This window comes from Meriones unguiculatus, chromosome 18, assembly GCF_030254825.1.
Source record: "Meriones unguiculatus strain TT.TT164.6M chromosome 18, Bangor_MerUng_6.1, whole genome shotgun sequence".
Taxonomy (NCBI): Eukaryota; Metazoa; Chordata; class Mammalia; order Rodentia; family Muridae; genus Meriones; species Meriones unguiculatus.
The window spans coordinates 35484971-35504777 of NC_083365.1; the positions used below are offsets into that span (position 1 = coordinate 35484971).

At 39.5% G+C, this 19807-nt stretch overlaps 1 protein-coding gene across 1 annotated transcript in view; it reads right to left on the minus strand.

Moving 5' to 3' along the window:
* Nucleotides 1–19807, minus strand: part of Dcdc1 (doublecortin domain containing 1) — a 372774-nt gene that overhangs the window by 344769 nt on the left and 8198 nt on the right. The window contains 3 exon segments of the mRNA XM_060371563.1: nt 12202–12266; nt 12269–12422; nt 19473–19477. Coding sequence (XP_060227546.1) covers nt 12202–12266; nt 12269–12422; nt 19473–19477 — 224 coding nt within the window.

Consider the following 19807-nt stretch of genomic DNA (forward strand, 5'->3'; position numbering starts at 1 on the left):
CTACTTCCTGATGACCAAACGCTTAAATAAGCTTACGAGGGCCATTCTTATTCAAAATTCCACTAATAGATTTTTTTTATTGCTATTAAGTTGTCAGAGATCTTTATATATCCTGAAGAAAGGGGTTTTCTCAGACACGTGTTTTCTAAATATATTCTTTAAGCTTGTGGCTTAACTTTTCATCTTATTAATGCTAGTTTTTGAAGGAGAAACATCTTCTTTTCTAAAAATTTTATTTATTTAATCACTTTCCGGCCTGATCCCAGCCTCACTCCTTCCTCTCCTCCCAGTCCTGCCCTCATGCCCCTCTCCTCTTATTTTATTTCCCCTCACCTTCTTCTCAGAGACAGGGAGGATTCTAAGGGCTATGAACCCATCCTGGCACTGCAGTTCACACCAGGACTGAGTGCATCCTCTCCCACTGAGGCCAGACAAGGCAGCCCGGCTAGGAGAAAGTGATCCAGAGGCAGACAGCAGAGTTAGACACAGGCCCTACTTCCATTGTTACCAGACCACATGACCAAGCTGCACATCTGCTACAGATGAATAAGGGGTCTAAGTCCAACCCAGTTGGATAGAGTTCATTTAATCTTTGTGTGTTTGTTTGTTTTGAGCATGTACTTTTATCTTTTCTATCTAAAATTCTTGGTCTATCAGAGGAAGTAAAGATTTCCACATGTTATCTATGAAATAATCATAATTTTATTTTTGTGATCAGATTTAAGATTCTGAGTTGTTTTGTGCTGGCAAATGGTAATTTATCATGTAGACACACAGACACACACACTCATCTGTTTCACTGGTATTTTTCAGACTAAAAAAATTATTTTTGCATATATGTATGGATTTATTTCCTTTTCTCTGATCATTACAATAAAATGGTTTAATTAAGATATTAATCTAAGTCCTTAATTTTGGGTTTTTTTTTTTGAGATTTAAATTTAGTTCCTTGGGGAACCATATGGGGAAGTGTTTAAATAAATGTATGTTAGCTGTATACGTGTTAGTCAGCTTCAGGAGTCAACTTGACATATCCCCAGGTGGTATGAGGGCATGTCAGGAACTGCCTTGATCAGACTGACCTTTGGGCATTGCTGTCTGGCATTTCCTTGACTACTAATTGTGGATTTATTTCTTAGCTTTATTTTGTTTTTATTGCCTGCTTATCTTAATTCCATCCCGCTATAACACTCAATTTATAAAATAATAATAGATTAATTAGTTTTTTAATTGTGTTTTTTTAAGAGACTGTTTTCACTATGAAGAAATAAAAAATGTTTGAGGAAATGTTTTACCTGATTTAAGCATTACTCAACGTACGCAAGTATTGAACAGCACAGAATTTTCTATTCAATTCACCTGTATCATTTTGATGTGTTTGTGCTAGAGATGTTTATGAACAAAGATTATAATTAACCAGTAAATGCCTTAATAAAAATCTAACAAAATATCAGCAAATAAGTCTTTCACACTTTCTCTTTTTCAGAACTGATTTATCTACTATAATTTCTTTGTATTTACTGTGTTTTTAAATTAAATTTTAAAAATAATTTAATTTCTGATGCTTCGTAGAAAAAAAGAACCTGATGATAGTTTACCCACCCCGATCCTCTGGAACCTGGTCAGATTTTGTTTGAGTACTATGTGGACTCTTTTTTTTTTCTACGCTGTATTTTGAATATGGTTCCCCCAACTCCTCCCAGATCCTCCCTACATCCTCATCCACCTAAACCTACATTTTTCTTGCTCTCTCTTGTTAGAAAACAAACAGGCTTTTTAAAAACAATAAAATAAAGACAAACAAATCTCAATAGGGCAAAACAAACGAATGAACAGGAAAAAAAAGTCAAAGAAAAGCACAAGAAAGATATATAGACACAGAAACACTTATTAACTCAGAGAAAAAATCCCCTCAGAACACAAAATCGGAAGCCATAATATATAAGCAAAAGACCTGTAGAATAAATAAATAAGTAAACCTAAATACAGTAAAAACTTCCTAAGATATACACACATATAAAGGTGATCTAAGTAGAACCACCAAATAATGGGGAGATGGAACCCCAGCTGGAGATCTCTCACCCCCAAATGAAGCTTTTAGTTCCAGGAATGGTTTACATCTAATCCGGTTGCTGGCTCAAGGGAGTCCCCAAACAGCCCAAGCTCTCCACAACCAATAGTAAGGCCCTGCTGCTGAAGACAATGCTACGGCTCACTGGACATGGAGGAGCCGAGCTAGGGCTTTCACAGAGCAAATGTTCGTGGTTCTCTGCGCACTACCCAAGGAGAAAGGTAACCACCAACTCAGCCACAAACCATTCAGTGGTCTCCTGCATACAAGAGGCACTAGTACAATAGTGGCACAAAGCTTGTGGGGCTAACCAACCAATATTTGATATGAAGCCCACTCCACGAGATAGACCCCATTCCCAGCACTGTCCTGGTGGCCAATAACTTGAGGCTAGATAGAGCAAGGCCCGAGGGAGGACACCAAATATGACCGTTCTGCCAAAGGAATGTAACAGTGAAATGACTCTCTGCTATACTCAAAGATCAATGTTCTGAGTGGCAATCCTTAGAGAAGCTTCCCTTTGCAGTATATGGGGATAAGCACAGAGGCGCACAGCTAGACAACGCGTAAGGAATGAGACACGTTGGCACATTTGGTCCTAAATGGGATATCTCCCATCAATTTCCTCCCCTCACAGCTCAGGGAACCCTCTGGAACAGGAGGTAGAAAGACTGTAAGAGTCCGAGGGAATTGAGGACATCAAGGAAACACAGCACATATGAACTCACAGGAACTGTGGCTGCAAGCACAGGGCCTGCAAGATTTTGCTGAGAGGGCAAGTGACCCCTCTCCTCGACCCGGAAGCTATCACCAACTGCTCACAAAGTGAAAATGAGCTTTTTCCAATGGAGTCTCACTGGGTATATAAATTATTCTTAAGACTAGGCCCCACGGCCCAGCAATTAATGCCCAACACACAGCAAGCTCGGTGGTACTTTTGGAGGGTTTCGTCTCACAATGCTGTCTGGGAAGGTTGTTTTCTTGAGGGGGAGCAGTTTGTCCGTGGCTATACCACTGAGGAATATGACTCTCTCGATGCAACCTTTAACTGTCTATAGCTCCTCTGGAGAGGTGGGGCCTCATGAAAGCTCCCTCAAGTGAGACGGACCTCCGTGGATGTCCTAAAAGTTCAGTAAGAACACTCCTCTCCAAATGGAGAACAAAGGTGTCCTTCCCTGCAGGTGTGTGTATAACATTTCCTTTTGCATCCTATTAGCTGTTCTCGCTCTGACAACTGTGGAGCTCAGACTACACGTGAGCAGCCTGACAGCCACACGTATAAAAGGAACTGACCGAACACCTCATCGGCGATTGTCTAGAGAAGTAACTCTTCCCTGGCACGGCTGCTCCTCACATCCAGACACTCAGCCTCTCAGAACACCGCTGCCTGCCGACAGCTCACACGTAACTGTTGTACTTTCCGTGGATTCTCCCCGCCTGATCTGAAAGCCACTCAGGTACAGCAGCAGGGTGACCTGTGAGACACGCTTCATTTTCCCTTTGCTCTCGGGAATTGCATCTGCTGTGTACTATTTCCCAACGTCTGAGATAATTCCCACTTCACCCACCGTTCCGGCTTCACCATTCGACTGAAAACAGATGTCTCCTACTTTTGTTTCAATGCTTCTGTTAAACTATTTTAAATAAGCCACATTTGAGACCAAAACATAGGAAGAAGTGTACCATTCATTACCGGTTCCAAATAACCACAAAAATTTGCTTTGAAAAATAAATAATAGTCATGAGCCCAACATGATCTTTTTTTTTCCCCAGACACTGACTTAAAATACCGTCTCGTGGAAAATCAAAGTAGTTTCTTATTTCCTAAGTGGCCAGAAGAAGCATATTTATAGGCCCTGCTTCAGTGATAGCTCTCTCAAGTCAAAATCCTCAGGGCCGTCTTGGAACAAAAGCTCAGGCTGTCCACAGCAGAGGGGAGCTGTGAGGTCAGCGGCTCCTTGCCATGACGCCAGAGAACGGCTTCCGGTTCCGAGTCTCCCAATCGCGGGCAGCAGCTGAATAGTTAAGCCTCAGTGTCCGCAATAGCACAACGAGGTGATTTCATATGATTCTATGACTTCACCCTCTAGAAACCAATTAAAGTCATCAAGAAACTTCAGCGTCTGGGTATGTATGGAGGCCAACTGAATAAACCCTCAACTTCTAGACGGAAAATGTATCATAATACAAAATGCGCACAAATAAAGCTTAAAAATATTTTTTATCTGTTCAGATTTAATATACTTTTTATGTTTGTGCTGCACATAATTAATATTAATTACTGCCCTTAACTACAACCAATAAACTAAATAAATATTTAGAGTAGAAATTCTTATTTGTTTTTTATTTCACATATGGTCTGGTCTCCACGAGAAAAATCTCTAGTAATAAATAAATCTCAGGTAATAACTTAAAACATTCTAAAAATTTTGTGTATATAATTCTCAAATTTTACATAGGTAAGTAAAGACAACTACTTACAACCTCTTGTGAATAAAATGTTATTAAATTCTATATTTATATTAAAAAAATAGGCCATGTTAAAATATTTTAACCTAAGCTTAGGTTAAAAAACACAGATTTTTAAGTAATAATAGATAGTATTGATGAACATTCCCTCAAATCTCCTAAAAGCTCTTAGAGAGCTCCGGGCTTGCTAATGATGGATGAGCCTCGCCCTGCGGAGGGCCCTCATTCAGCACCCTTAATCAAGCATTCTTACTCAGGGTGCTTCTTTTGGAATCTCTCCAACAGTTGTATAAATTATTTTACCAGCACTATTGGGACACTCTCTGCTGAGACAGCCACTGATTTATATGTGAGAACATTATATGCTCACAGTATTATAGTTTTAATTGAATTGGGCTTTTCTTACATTCAAATTTTCCCTTCAGGTTTTATTTGTTTATACTTATAGAATTATTTACAAATCAATGAATTCGGAAAACAACAGAAGGCTGGGCTCAAGGGGCCGCGGGAGTGTACCTGAAAGGGATGGCAAGTGTGATTGGGGTACATTGTTTGAAATTCCCAATTAATTAATAAAACTATTATGTTGGGGGAAAAAAAGGAAACAACAGAAGTCAGAACTTCTTTGTAGTTTAAAGACATCTCATAAATCCCACTACTTATATCATGACGTAGATAAACTGTTACTTGAATACTTACATGGAAACTCAGTGATAACATGGTGATTACTGAAATGTTTGCATATGGACACAAGATTATATCTATATCTCCTTAAGCATAATTCCTGCACATAACTTCTCTGAAAACTTGTAGGTGCTTTCATTTCCTGATTTCTGGCCTATGAGTTTGTCCTAATCCAGCAACTTGATATCTTACTTTCCATGGTCTTTATTTTTTTTCTCTCCCACAATAAACAATGTAAGAAGTATAGAAAACTAAGAAAGAACACTACAAAAAATAAAAATAAATAAATCTGTGTTTTAACACAGCGAAGTAATAAATGTTTGAGGATACAATGTTTATACCGAACTGAAGTAATATACAGCTTACATCAAAATAACAATCTCATGGTACCCATAGTATTTACTATTTTATGCATTAATTAAGAACAAAAGCATTGAAAAACAATACGAGGAGAGTTCTTAAGTTTTAGTGGGCCTGGACTTCATCTAAAGATATTTGTAAATATTTAGATTCCCCAGCTCCAAACCAAAGACATTCTTAACTCAGAAGGGTGAGTGGAATGAATTCTGTACAGGAAACCCAGATAATTCTACTGCAGATGTTCTATGTGCCGAACTTGAAAACACTGCTTACAGGAAGTATGACAAAAGCAAGTGTTAGGGTCTTGATCAGTTGAACTGTTTTGTTTTTTTTTAACATTAATATATGCAAATACTAAGAGACTCTCCAAAAACAACCAAGTGTAGAAAGAGATTATTGAAATGACTTTTTATTTTAAACTCCATTATAATGTCAAATAAAAAAACATAGCCTAGCCCCTTTTCCAAAAAATAAAAAAATAAATAAGAATAAAAACACTCAGAAATGAAGATAACTTACTGGTAAATAAGTCAGCAGAAACATTGAAACTTGAGCCACAAAACTAAACTGGATTTGTATTTCAGAATCTAGAAAGACTCAGAATTTTGAGAAATCAGGTACTTGAAAACTTGGACTAAATCAGATGGATTAGTTTATGAAAACAACCACAACCTCAGTTCCATTCCCTTCCCTATACCAAGCATTCCAGAAGCTATCCTTTTGCATCAGAAAAGACAGGGATTCTTTCTCTGAAGAGGAATTCAGAAAGACTGGGGGTCAGAGGCACCTGGAGAGCTGACCGTGAAGGTAGTTTATGAAACAAAGGAAATTAAATGAAAGTACTTTAAACTACACATAATCTCCTCCACTCGATCACTGGCCTGACTGCTGAAATTAGCAGAGTCTGTCTGATTACAGAGATAAAATACCTAAAGACACTGACAACTGTATACCTCATCTCTCAGAAAAATCCAAGTTAAGGAAACCCATCACTTAAGACCCTGTAAAATCTCCAAGAAAGACTGTTCCTTACAAAGACATATTTGTATCTACAGAAATTAAGCCCACTTTTAAGTTCTTTACTTTTACTTGCTGATGGTGGATTAACGCACATTTAAAGAAAGTAATAAGCTAATATAAAACACTAACGCTTACTACACACACACACACACACACACACACACACACACACAAAAGGGACCTATGTTCAGGTCTCCAGAACCTACATAAAGCCAGAGGTGGTATGCATCTGTAATTCCAGAACTACTATGCAAATCCTTGGAAGCTCAAGAGACTGCTAACCAGGAGTACACAGTGGCATGGCATGCACTTGTACAAACACACACACACACACACACACACACACACACACACACACTTACAAATGGAGGGAGGACAACTTAGCGGAGAGGAAACAGTAGAATATAGGTAAAAGAAAAGTAAGAGGTTGTATAGTATGGTTATTAAATCTGGGAGGAAGAGATGAGGATTGGGGAGGTGTGGGGTCAGGTTGGGAAGTTTAACCAAACTGAAGGTAGTATGAAAAGCCATATGAAAATCTACTATCTTAGAACCAAGATAAAAACATGAAAGAGAGACTAAAGGGAGCTCTCCTGACGAGAGATAATGCTGTCCAGAGAGGCAGTAACTAAATGAAACCCCCAGTTCCTTTACAGAAGTTTCTCAAGGAAGCCTAGGGGGCTTCCAAAACAATACAGGCTCTTGTCAGTTCTCTAGCTTGTCCGCTAGAAGGAGAAGAGAAGACCACATTGCCAGACGTCTCACATCTCAGTTAAGAGGAAAAAAGCTGGAAAAGAAATAGAAACCTCCTCTCTGCTAGCTTTCTAGCTTTTGGAGCTCCAGAATGCTAGGCTGGTTGCTGAAAGAAAAAAACAAAAAACAAAACAAAACAAAACAAAAAAAAAAAAAAAAAAAAACATCATTGGTCTTATCTAGATGTGAATCTATGAGCCGCAAAAGCCAGAATATTGGATAAGAAGTGCCCACATCTACAGTTGGTTATAGAGATAACCTCCAACTGGATTTAAGGTCCACACTACAAGAGAGAACTCAAGTCTGATCCTACAAGACCAATTAACAACCCAGGCCTAGCAAGGTCATAGGCCCAAGTAGGCAACTAAGTTAACATACATCAAACTGTCTTCTTAATATATATGTTCATTTACAGAAGCGACCCACAGCTTTAAGCAGAGAAGCCCCTCTTTACAGTGAACAGCATGAATGCTGAGACTCAGAGCTGCCCAAGGTGCTGAGAATAAATGACAGCTGGGTGTTCAGCCCTAAATAAAACATTTATACCACACCCTCTAAGGCTCAGAGAACACAGCAGAAAAGGGAGCAGGAAATATGTAAGAAGCCAAAGATAGAGTGAAGGCTGTGAAATCCCATCCTCTAGAAGTCACAAACTCACAATAGTTTCACTGGGACCACAGAAAACAGGGCCTGTTAACGATCAGCCATAGAAAGAGGGGGAGCTATAGGGACACTCCTCTCTGCTGAACTACTGATGGGTTCTGGCAGTGGAAGAAATCATTGCTTCCAGTTGTGGACCCACTCAGAGACACTACATAAACTCAGTGGGCTACAAACAACTGAGAGTTGTGGACATGGGGGAGGGCAGGCAGAGACAACAGAGAGGTGAGAGGAGGTGAACAGAGAGAGAGGGGTCAGTATATGTTATGTACATGCATGAAATTGTCAAAAAAATAAATTCTTAAAAAAACCATAAAATTAAATCTCCAGATAAGAAAATTCTGTTTATTTCATAGGATTTACATTTAAAAAGTAGAAACCACAAAATCAGAGAAGTAAGAGAGAGAGAGAGAGAAAAAAAGGATATTGCCACAGAAATTACCCAACAAACTGCTCAAGAGGCAAAGATACGACTTTTCACATTGAAAAAAATACCCACTCTGAATAACCATTAGGGAAAAAGTGTTTCTCAAGATCTGAAAAAAAATTACCTCCTCCAGTTTCATTCTTTGGAAGCAAAGGTATGTGCACAGGAGAGTAATGGATGCAGAGGGAAGCCTGAGACCAGGAAAGAAAAATAGCCACAGGGGAAAGAAAGGTTCATCACCAGGTTGGAGGTGATGAAAGACCCCAAGACAGAGACTACAGAACTACTACTGCAAACTGGAGTGAGGGGAGCAGGCTCTCCTGCATTGTTTCATTCATTTCTTTAATCTTTTTATTTACTTTTTTTCTTCAAGAGTATAATTTCATGGTGCCAAGAGAGTTTATATGGTAATTATTAATTGCTGAGGAAAAAGCGCTCTTCTTAAAGGAGATGCTGCTGTGTATAATATCCACAAAATTTACTCATAAGTCTTTAACATCTAATCCAAGAGACAGCCGGGAGAAAGCAAAACTTTCCAACAAGGTCGCTAACCTGAAAAAGTTAAGAATCTGGCCTGGCTCAGTGGCGCATGCCTGTAATCCCAGCACTCAGGGAGGTAGAGGCTGGCCTGGCCTGGTCTACAAAAATGAGTCCAGGGCAGCCAAGACTACACAGAGAAAACTTGTCACGGAAAAAAAAAATTAAAAATCCAAAGCTTTTCATTTTCCATTAGTTCAACATTTCATGTCCTTAGATTTTTCTCAATACTTTTATCATCCCATGAATACACACATTTAAGAAATGCCCTGTGGTAACAAGTGCTGTGCGCTTACTAAAGCCATGTCTAGGAGTTCTAAAGGTAGCAAATCATGGATTCGAACCCACATGCAATGATTCTGGTACTCCAGAGCTTACTGAAGAATGTTATTATTTTGGCCTTCGTTTAAAATCTCTTGATTGCTTACCTTCATAAAAAAATGAATGCATTTTTTGCTGGTTTCCCACCTGTTCTAAAACAACCATTTCCTCCTTTGCTGAGTCCAGAGCTTAGGAGAACTTTTCTGAATGAATGACCTTATTTTATCACGTGACCTCAGCCGTGTCCTCCTCTCCCCACCCTTATTTCTGCTCCATAGCTCAAATTTAATTTATAACTAGGGAATGACCCTATGATTATCAAAGCCCCTTCAAAATGAAAATTTTACTGAAAAAATACATGCTAACTTCAGTTTTTCCTTCCAACGATTTCTTATTGACCCAGCCAGCTTTTAGTTGTGTCAGCAAAGGTCCCCACTTAGTTAGCCATAGCTGTCAGCTGTTTTTTTATTTTTTAACTTCATCCTTAAAATTGTATTTAGGCAAATATTTTACAAATATAGTAAACAGTAATGTTCTATCATGAGTTTATAAATTGTGAAAATTTTTTAAATTCCACAAATTATAAGAAAAAAAAGATTCTTGATTCATTATCTATTTTTTTGTTTTGTTTTTTTATTTTTTATTTTTTTCTTTTTTGTTAATTATTATTATTAATTACACTTTATTCATTTTGTATCCCCCCATAAGCCCCTCCCTCCTTCCCTCCCGATCCCACCCTACCTCCTCTTTCTGCATGCATGCTCCTCCTGTAATTTGCTCAGTGATGACAAAAAAACAGAAATGATAATTTTATTTACATACAAACTTCCAGCTTAAGAATGTGCACCACGGGAGAATGAATATTAACCCATTTTTACTACCACAGCATAGAGTTGCAGACTGAATTGAACTCAAGATGCTCTCTAATCTATCATCTATCTCCAAGTGACTACATTTTAACAATCCAAGAGATATACATCCTTCCTTATTTTTTTTTTCAGAATCTCTGGGAAAGAGGTTACAGTAAACTTCTCAATTTGATGTATTGTCTAAAATGCCTTCTTTTACTCATAATTCAAACCTGCAGGTAAAAAGAAGTGAAGCCCAGACTTCCCACCTCCTTGAGATGCTTGTCCTAGGTAGTGTTACTATCGGTGTGATAAAACACCATGACCAAAAGCACCTTGGGGAGGAGAGGAAATACATCTGACTTACACTCACACATCACTAAAGGAGTCAGGACAGGAACTCAATCAGGGCAGGAACTGGTGCAGAGGCCATGGAGGAGTGCTGCCTACTGACTTGCTCACCATAGCTTGCTCAGCCTGCTTTCTTAAAGAACACAGGACCACCAGCCCACTCACAATGGCTAGGCCCTCCCTTAGCAATCACTAAGAAAATGCCCCACAGGCTTGTCTTCAGACAGATCTTACGGATGCATTTTCTCAATGGAGGCTCCTTCCTTTCCAATGACTCTAGTTTGTGTCAAATGGACAAAAAACTAACTAGTACCATGCTCTTTACTGACTGTGGTTATAAAACAACCATATAAATGACTAGGTGAAATCGTTGTTATGATAAAACTTCCTATTAGCTAGTCAATCCTTAATCTGTTCTGAGCAATAACCAATTTAAAAGAGTTCAATACAGTGAAAATATGTAAGCCAAAGATGGACACCTATATTGAGTTCACAGGAAGATTTTTTTTATTAATAAGAAAAGTAATTTCTATTAGTTGTGTATGTATGAGTCCTAAAGATGAAAAATAGGAAATACTTCCTGGGACCTTTCTGGATGCCAGGCCTCATAATCCATGCAGAGCACGAGGGTGACTCTTTGCAGCAGCTCTGTGAAGGGAACACTACCTTCCCTTCCCCACTTTCAGGTGATGGAACTGAGGCCCAATGAAGCACAATAATCCGAGGCCTCATAATCAATGGGCAGCAAAGCCAAGATGAAAACCTAAACAGGATGTGCCTGTCTCTAATGTATTATTAAAGAATTATAGTCACTATCATTACTAAGATGATTAAGGTTGATCACAAATATCTACCTATAAAGTATTTCTTCAGATTCTCATTAGTTTCTTGATACCAAAGATGATACGTGAGGGGCTGGAGAAATGGTTCAGTGATTAAAAGTAAAGACTGTTAGGGAAAAACAAAAACACTGTTTGGTTCCCAACACCTACGTTAGGTTGCTCACAACTGCTAGTCACTCTAGCTAGAGGTAGTCAACATCTCTGGCCTCAATAGGTACCTGTACACACACACACACACACGCACACGCACGAACACATGCACACATAAATGAAAACATCTTTGAAAAACTGTCCTAAGAAGAACAAAAACCTTCTAAAACCATGTGTTCACATGACAAGGCATATTTCAAACTCTATTGTTTTTAAGTTTGCTTGATCATTACCAATTATCATTATCATTAATAATTTTCCCAAGTCTATCCAGATTTATTTCTTAATTTTATGTAAATATTTTAAATATGATTTTAGTTATTTCAGAATTTACTTATACTTCTAAGGACTACACAGTGCTTTTCGGTTTTATCCTAAATGAAAAGAGGCAGTTTAATATTTGAAGCTATGTTAGACTAGCTTCAATATAAATATTTTATATTGAACCAAGAGAACCTTCCTTCCAGTGTAAATGTAACTTTTTATTAGGAAAATGGCCAACTATGTTGACTGAGTAACATCATTGTTTTGTTAAAATAATTCATGTCGTTAATGTTATGAGCACATTTCTAAACAGGTGAATACTTCGGCTAATATGTAAAGCTTTCTTCATATATCAGTTTAATGTTTGAAGGGGGAATAAGTATATTTTTAAAGCCATATACACTTGGAAATTTGATGGATATTTCAACCTTAGTACAAAGTTACCTTTGTCCTTGTTTCCTTTCCCACTGTAATTGCATGCCCATCCTGCCTCATGCCATTCTTAAGGCCAGAATTCTCACTGACACCTGCTGAGGAAGCATCTTCATCCTTCTGGAAAGGACAGGCTTGATTTCCTGTCTTTTGACATCAGCAGGAAGCATCAACCCATGCATTGTCCAAGTTGCTTTCTTCATTAACAACAGATGGTCTAAGATAGTTTTTCTCTTTTTAAAATTCAGCCAGTATTTGGCATCAGAGTTTAAAGATGGACACATCATGCTTCCCTTCTCCCTATTTCCTGTGTCATACACACTGGCCCGTCTCCATTTAGATGCTGGTTTTCTGAAATGCTACCTCCAGCTTCTCCAGCTTCCCACTAACCGTGACATAAGCTATAGCAAGCTGTCTGCTCTGATCGCCTGCATAAATCATCATTTCTGAAGGGAACAGATGTTCGGGGTATGAAAGAGTAATACCACAATTTAGTCCTAATTAAAATTCACCTTAGCGTGCGTCTATCCCTGATCGCATGCACCCAGCTTCAAGAGTCCATTGAAGGGGTCCAGTGTCCTTCGCTACTGTAAAACAACAAGACACCTGAACTCTTGTGTCCTTTCCTTTGGGGAAATACCATTTCTTCCATAATATGTTTTCTTTTGCTGTTGCTTTAAAGCTGATGACCTCTAATCAGTGACCTTCCACAGTCCTTCTGTGAGGAGCAGGAAGGCACTTTCTAAACTACTTCATTGCATGTGAAGAACGGCTTTTCATTAACAGTTTGCTTTGACCTAGATATTTTCAAAGACGTGTGCGGGATTTCAGTTTCAAACTCCCACCAATGTTAATGGGGATGCAGCTAAATTACTATGTAAGGCTGCAAAAAAGTATACGCGTAGAAACAGGAATGTAGCATATGACATCTAAGTTGCTGTCACTCTTCCTCCTTTTTTAAGGGGTTTCATTTGGTAAGTAAATAATTTACCTGAACCATTTACCCTGCTTGTGCACTCAATTTGTTTTAGATTTTATTTTTTCAACTACAAATTATACAGAAACACAGTGATACCTCCTTCATCTGTTCTTATTTTCACTAATGAGAGAAATGTCTATTTATATACACCCAAGAATACCTTAATTATGTGCTCAAAATTCTATGTGATCCTTCATTAGTACACACCGCGATTTCTTTCATGTAGAAATGGTGCTTTTACACACACACACACACACACACACATATATATATATATATTATGGTCATAGCAGCACTATTGACAGCTGACAGGTAGAAAACAAATGCCTATCAATGGGCAAATGTATAGATTATAGTATATAGATATGATGGGATATTTATCCAACCATAACAAGGAACGAAATGCTGATACATACTGCAATGAAAACAAACCTCTAAAACATTGCACGTAGTGAAAGAAGACACATGACATATAATTCCATTTATATGAAATATATTAAGAATTTAGGTTAAACCTATAGAAAAAGAACAAAGGTAGTTACATGGAGCTGAAAAGAGAGGCGCACAGAGAGAAACTAGGAGAAATAGTCTCACCTAGAAATGGCTGCATAAATAAAATTTAAACAATGCCAAGAATTACAGGTAACTATATATTTTGATTATATTTTTCCCCTTCCCAACTCCCACAACACCCTTACCAACTCTTTACCACCCAACTTCATGTTCTTTTTCTGTCTCAAAAAAATCAAAACAAACTAAAAACCAAAGTCTCTGTCTGTCTGTCTGTCTGTGTCTGTGTGGCTCTGTCTCTGTCTCTCTCTCTCATTCATGCATGTGCACACAAAAATAGAACAATCATGGAGTCTGTTTTATATTGACCAACTATTCTTGGACATGGTGCCTGCCCAGGAGTGTGACTAAGAAACCCAGTGATACTCCATTGGAGAAAACTGATATTCCCTTTGCTAGCAGGTTATCAATTGCAAGTAGCTTCTTGGTTAGATACGAGACTTTCTTTCTTCTTCTGAGCACTGGAATCTTGTCCAGTTTAAACCTACGAAGGGCTCGTGTGTAATGTCACAATTTCATATGCCTTTTAAAGATATTTCTGCTTTTATGTTCATTTTAAAACAATAAACACAGGAAAACTCAAGTTTTCATTCGTTTTATTCTGTCTCTGCCCGCTAAGTTCTGTTGTGCCAGTAGACAACCCACTCCAAATATACAAAACTGTGTAGAACTAAAGCAAGCTAAGACTGATTTGTAAAGAAACCGTACTAAGGTGAGTAACTCGTGCTGGTGCTCTACTGGATCAAAAACACAGCTAAAACTCCAGAGACAAGACCTGAGCCCGGGATCTCTGCACCTTCGCCAAGCCCACACCCCTCCGCAGTTCTGGAACTTCCAGGGAAATTCTATTTGCTTTTACTTTCTGTAATCTGAAAGTAGGTGCTATTTTCTTGATTTTGTGGATGAGGAGAATGAGATTGGGATGAAATAACACTAGATCTCTACAGTATACACAGTAAGTAGGTCTGAGAAGAATCTCAGCAGGATGACTGCGTAGCCGACTTCCCTAACCTTTGTACTGTTTCCTTCACTGCACAGGAAGGGCCTCGAGTATCAAGGAACTATAATTTAAAATGCTCATATGTCCGTGCATCGTGACACTTCCCCACATTACATAACTCCCTACTTAGCGCTATCTAGCTGCTTTTATTGCAGGACTACTTATTATATCTAATGTAATAATATACACATATATACGATCTAGCCACTTAACTGTTACAGTCACTCTAAAAGCAATTGTGACACTTATAGCTCTTTGGGTCCCTGAGCAAGTACAAGAAGGTTTCTCAGCCTCAGCAACTAGGGACATCTCCACATTTGTTATTGTTGTTGTTGAGGCTATCCTGTGTGTTGTGGAATGTTCTGTGGCTTTCCCAGCTGCTTCACACTTGGTGTCAAGTATCATCCTTTCTTTAGGAGCAACTGAAAATTGTTTCTTCTGCTTGAGAACAACTTCAACAGCGAACTTTGAGGAAGCCCCTCTGCAGAAGGACAAGGAGTGCATATCAGTGCACATGCCACACTCTTCTCTGACTAGACTTTGAGCACTTCTAGCACAAGCAGTATGTTTTAACCTTTGAACTGCTGGTATCTGGGTACATCGTAAACCATGTGATCGCTGTGGATTTCACAAAATAAGAATGTATTCCTTTCTGAGACGCCAGCATCAGACACACTGCGCAGGACTCTGCAATGCCCAACAAATATCTGTGAAATACTCCTCAAGTAAGTTAGATCAGAGCATGCCTAGTACCTCAGCGGCTATTGGGTTGACATTAAGCAAGACATTTTTTACTTTAGGTATTGATTTCTTTTCTTTGTATGTTGAGAAAAAACCCTAGACTTCTACACTCCTTATTAACCATTTCATTATAATGGCTTTCTTGATGTATCATGGAGGATAACCCAGAATAAGCCGGAGCAAATACACTCAGAGGCTCAGCATACACTAGACACCGGCTCCAGGATTGTAAAACTGTGGGGCTGAAATAAGCTGTAAACATTATTGGCGTAGGGCCTGGGGAAGTGGACCAGTTGGTTAAAAATGCTTGTCCCACAAGCGTGAGGACCTAAGTTTGGATTCTCGACACCTTCAAAACCATTGTGAGACAGTGTCTCACACTTTAATTTCAGTACAGAAGAGGGGAAAAAATGATGGTCCCTGAGGCTTGCTTGCCTATTCCACTCAGACAATTGGTGAGCTACAAACTCAGGGAGAGACCCTGTGGGGGGGGGGGGGAAACAAACAGTGAAATGAAATAATGACTGAGGAAGTCATGATATGTCAGTCTATGCCCTCTACAGTACATAAATAATTCTTCAAATATTTATTTAGTAAGTGTACATTGTCTAACTCCCATTCATTCCCTACTGTGGACACTGCTCTCAGAAAACTGCAAATAGTTCTTGGTCTAAGAGGAGAGGAAGCTAGCATGTTGTGTGGCAGGTGCTAGGTCGATAGTATACAAGAACTGAGAGAACACGGGGTAGAGGCACCTCATGAAACTCCATGGAATAAAGACCTTCAAATGGCAGTTCAGGCAGGATTCCGAAGGATAAGTTCAATAGAAGAAGAAATAGAAAAGCAAAATCTGGGAGGAAAAAATAGTGTAGGTGAAGGCTGAGTCACATGACGTGATGAGCAGCCTGAACACAACGCTGGCCAAAGACAGAACAATGGTGGCAGGAAGCAACTGGATCTGTGCCTTACACGAAGCGCTGAGATGCGCCATCTTGCTCAGAGCGGGGCCTTCTGGACAAAGTCTGTCTGCTCCCTTTGTAGGAATTAGAAGCTCAGGGCTGAAGAGAAGCTTAAAATAACTTGGTTCTCTTCAGGAAACCTGCTTTCGGATCCTTACACTTGCACTGGGCAGCACACAACCACTTGTAACTCCAGCTCGAGGGAATCTTACGTTCTCTTTTGGAATCCACAGGCACCTGGCACTCTTTGTGGCCCAGGCGTGGGCGCGCACGTGCACACACACACACACACACATACACACTCCCCACAAATACAAATAAAAACACACATAAAAAAATTTAAAGGCAACAATACCGTTCTAATCCCTCCACTCCTCCTCTATCACCCCTCTCCTTTCATGTTGGAGTTACTAAAGGGATGAGCTTGTACCCATAGGTGTCTCAGCACTGAATGGTAGATGCCCTAGGAGTTAGCGCCTTCTGTTTCTCACTTGTAAGAATAATTTTAAGACACCTATGCTATTTATGATACTGTAAGGAATATGAAGAGAAATGCCTGGGCGTCTTGAGTAGGACCTGCTCTCTGTGCACAGGCTGCTCTAAGGAGGTATTGCACCCTCCCTCTGTTTCCTCAGTGGAGCACCACAGTTCATGCATTTGGTCCCTTACAACCCCCCATACACACACACACACACACACACACACATCCACTGAACAACAATGCACATCTGTGACATCTGGCCGGAACCTGTGCCAGAAACCAGCAATGACCAAGGCAACTGTGGTCTCGGCCTTAGGCAAACTTGGTCTGGGGGGAATGGTAAACCTTTCATCAGTAATTACAATTTGATGATTACAAGTATGATAAGGGCAAGGGGTCATTAAGCATGCAACGGGTATGTGTCCCTCTACAGAGGAGCTCTCCCAGAAGAGAGCCAGAACAGACATCATCCCAAAAGTGAGCTTCAACAGCTAGAACTTTAGCATTCCCTCTGGATTGCTCTTTTCTTTTCTTCGGAGGCAATGTCTCACTGGGTAGCCCTGGCTGGCTTCATCTTCTCAGTCCTCCTGAGGTCCCTAAGTGCTGTAGTTATGGACTTGCCCCACTGGGCCCAGCGTGGACGCTTCTTGAATCTCTACGTTATTAATATTGCTCTCAGCAGAATCTCTGCTCTACACAGCTAACTGCCAACAAAAGGGGGCCTCTTGCTCACTTGTCACTTTCACTGAAATTCTAGCAGCACCCAAGGGCCTCCAGAACCATGGTAATTATGCACAAGTATGCATTTTCAAGTTTAGTGTCCAACAAAAAACCAATTTTTTAAATATGTTTTTGAGTGGGTTTGATGAATTGAGGTTGCATGTTTGTTGCTATTGTCTTCCTGACACCCTCTCTCCTGGGAAGTTAAGATCCAACCATGCAAGGATGAAGAAGTCTTTTGGCCCTAGTGATGACTTTAGGTGTAGCATAAGCTTATGAAATGAAACAGTTAGCCAAAGGAAAGGCCAGATCTCAGCTGCCAGGGACTAGGAAGCTATGACGGTTCATAGACATACTCTCCTAGAGACTCAGATAATTCTGTGGCCCAACCATGGATTCCATTTTATTTTGAACAATCTACGCCAGTTTTAATTGTTTTATTTTTTTTATCAAATCATGAAAAGGAGAAAGCACTTTATAGTCTGCTTGTGTTAAGAGTCTCTCTATGCAATTGCATTTGTTTGATTCTCCCTTTAAAAATGGAAGTGTCCTATAAAATGAAATAATTCTAAGTGGTCCCCACATTATAATTATTCTTTTTGTATGTGCCAGGAAATATAATTCTGCCTTCTTCTGCCCCTGGAATAACAGCAACAAGCTTTGAGCTTCAATTCATAAAGCCTACTAAGAATCTCATTATCTTTGAAAAACTCATTCTTTTGTAGTTGGACAATAAACCTGAAAACACATGAGTTCTGTAGCCATGAGGCAGGTACAGATAATGTCATTAACTCTGAACAAGCACATCATCTCACAAGTACAAGCTAAATTCATAAAACAGAAATGCTCTGACACTAAGAAAACATACCGCTACATTCAATTACATCATCTGCCCAGAATACAATTGCTTCTGTGTTTGGTAAATAGATGAGATCCAGGTCACATTCCTGCATTCTTCTGAGTTTCCAGTCACTCCCTTTTCTCAAAATCCTGGAGCTTTGTTTCTGCATGTTCTTAGGTGTCATCATCTATTGCTATAGGCATGACGACTATATTTAACTAATAATGACAGTGGTTGTCACTAGGTTTTAACTCAGTAACACCAGTCTGACACATCATTTGAAGTATTCTTCAATTTAAATTTGATTAAAATCATAAACATCCCATCTACTGTGTCAATCAAAATGTTGACATCCTTTCCCTGAACTTTTCTATGAACTTTCTTCAAATGAATTACAGTAGCTGAAAGGTAAGGATCGTGAACACATCTTAAAACGCCAAGCCTCGGAGCAGAGCCATCGGGCCTTTTTACAAAAGGCCCTGATTTTTACCTACATCTCAGACAACGAGAATTCAAAGCTTCTGAAGAGATCCCTCCATATCGTGTCCTACGTGCAACTGTTGGGTGCGTATTTCAACTCAGTTGTGATTATTCCAAGACTTCAGATCTGGCAAACGTCTTGGTCTTAAGCTCATGTACCTGTGTGAAGCGGTATGAAAGGCTTGTGGAAACAAGCTTCCCCAAGGATGGAGCAAAGGACAGCTGAAGCTCAGGGCCAGCATGTTTTCCCCACCCTCCACATGCCAAGCTCTCACACACCTTAACTTATTCACTTCTCACACTCATGACATGAGGTCTGTTTCATTATGCTCAATTTGTGGATGAGGAAGCTCAGGCTTAGAGAGATTAAGTGCCTGCCCAGGTTCACGGTGTAATTTGCTTTCCTGGCAGTGATAAAGGAGGTATAAAGGAATTATTGTTGTTTCTCTGAATCTAGCCAGCCAGCTATTCTGGGAAAGTAGGAGTGGACACAGAGTTCTCATGAAAATCACGGGATCTTAGTCATATTTATAACATGTTATCCTCAATCCCCCTATATTCTACGTTTCCCTATTTTCTCCAAGGGATTTTGCAGACAGTTAGTTTTCAAACAGCATAATTTCACGGAGAAAATAATGAAAACTATGCGGGGAATTTTAAAGCAGTATTACCTCCATTCACAAACACTAGAACAATTTGCCCAGAGTCACACATGAGGGATGAGAATTGTGCACATCAAGTTATTTCAAGTCCAGAGTTCTTCCCACTGCACAGTAGTGTGTGTCTCATGCCTCTCCTAAATGTCTGAAACTTCAAAACTATGCAGTATGACAGGCAAACCACTCTG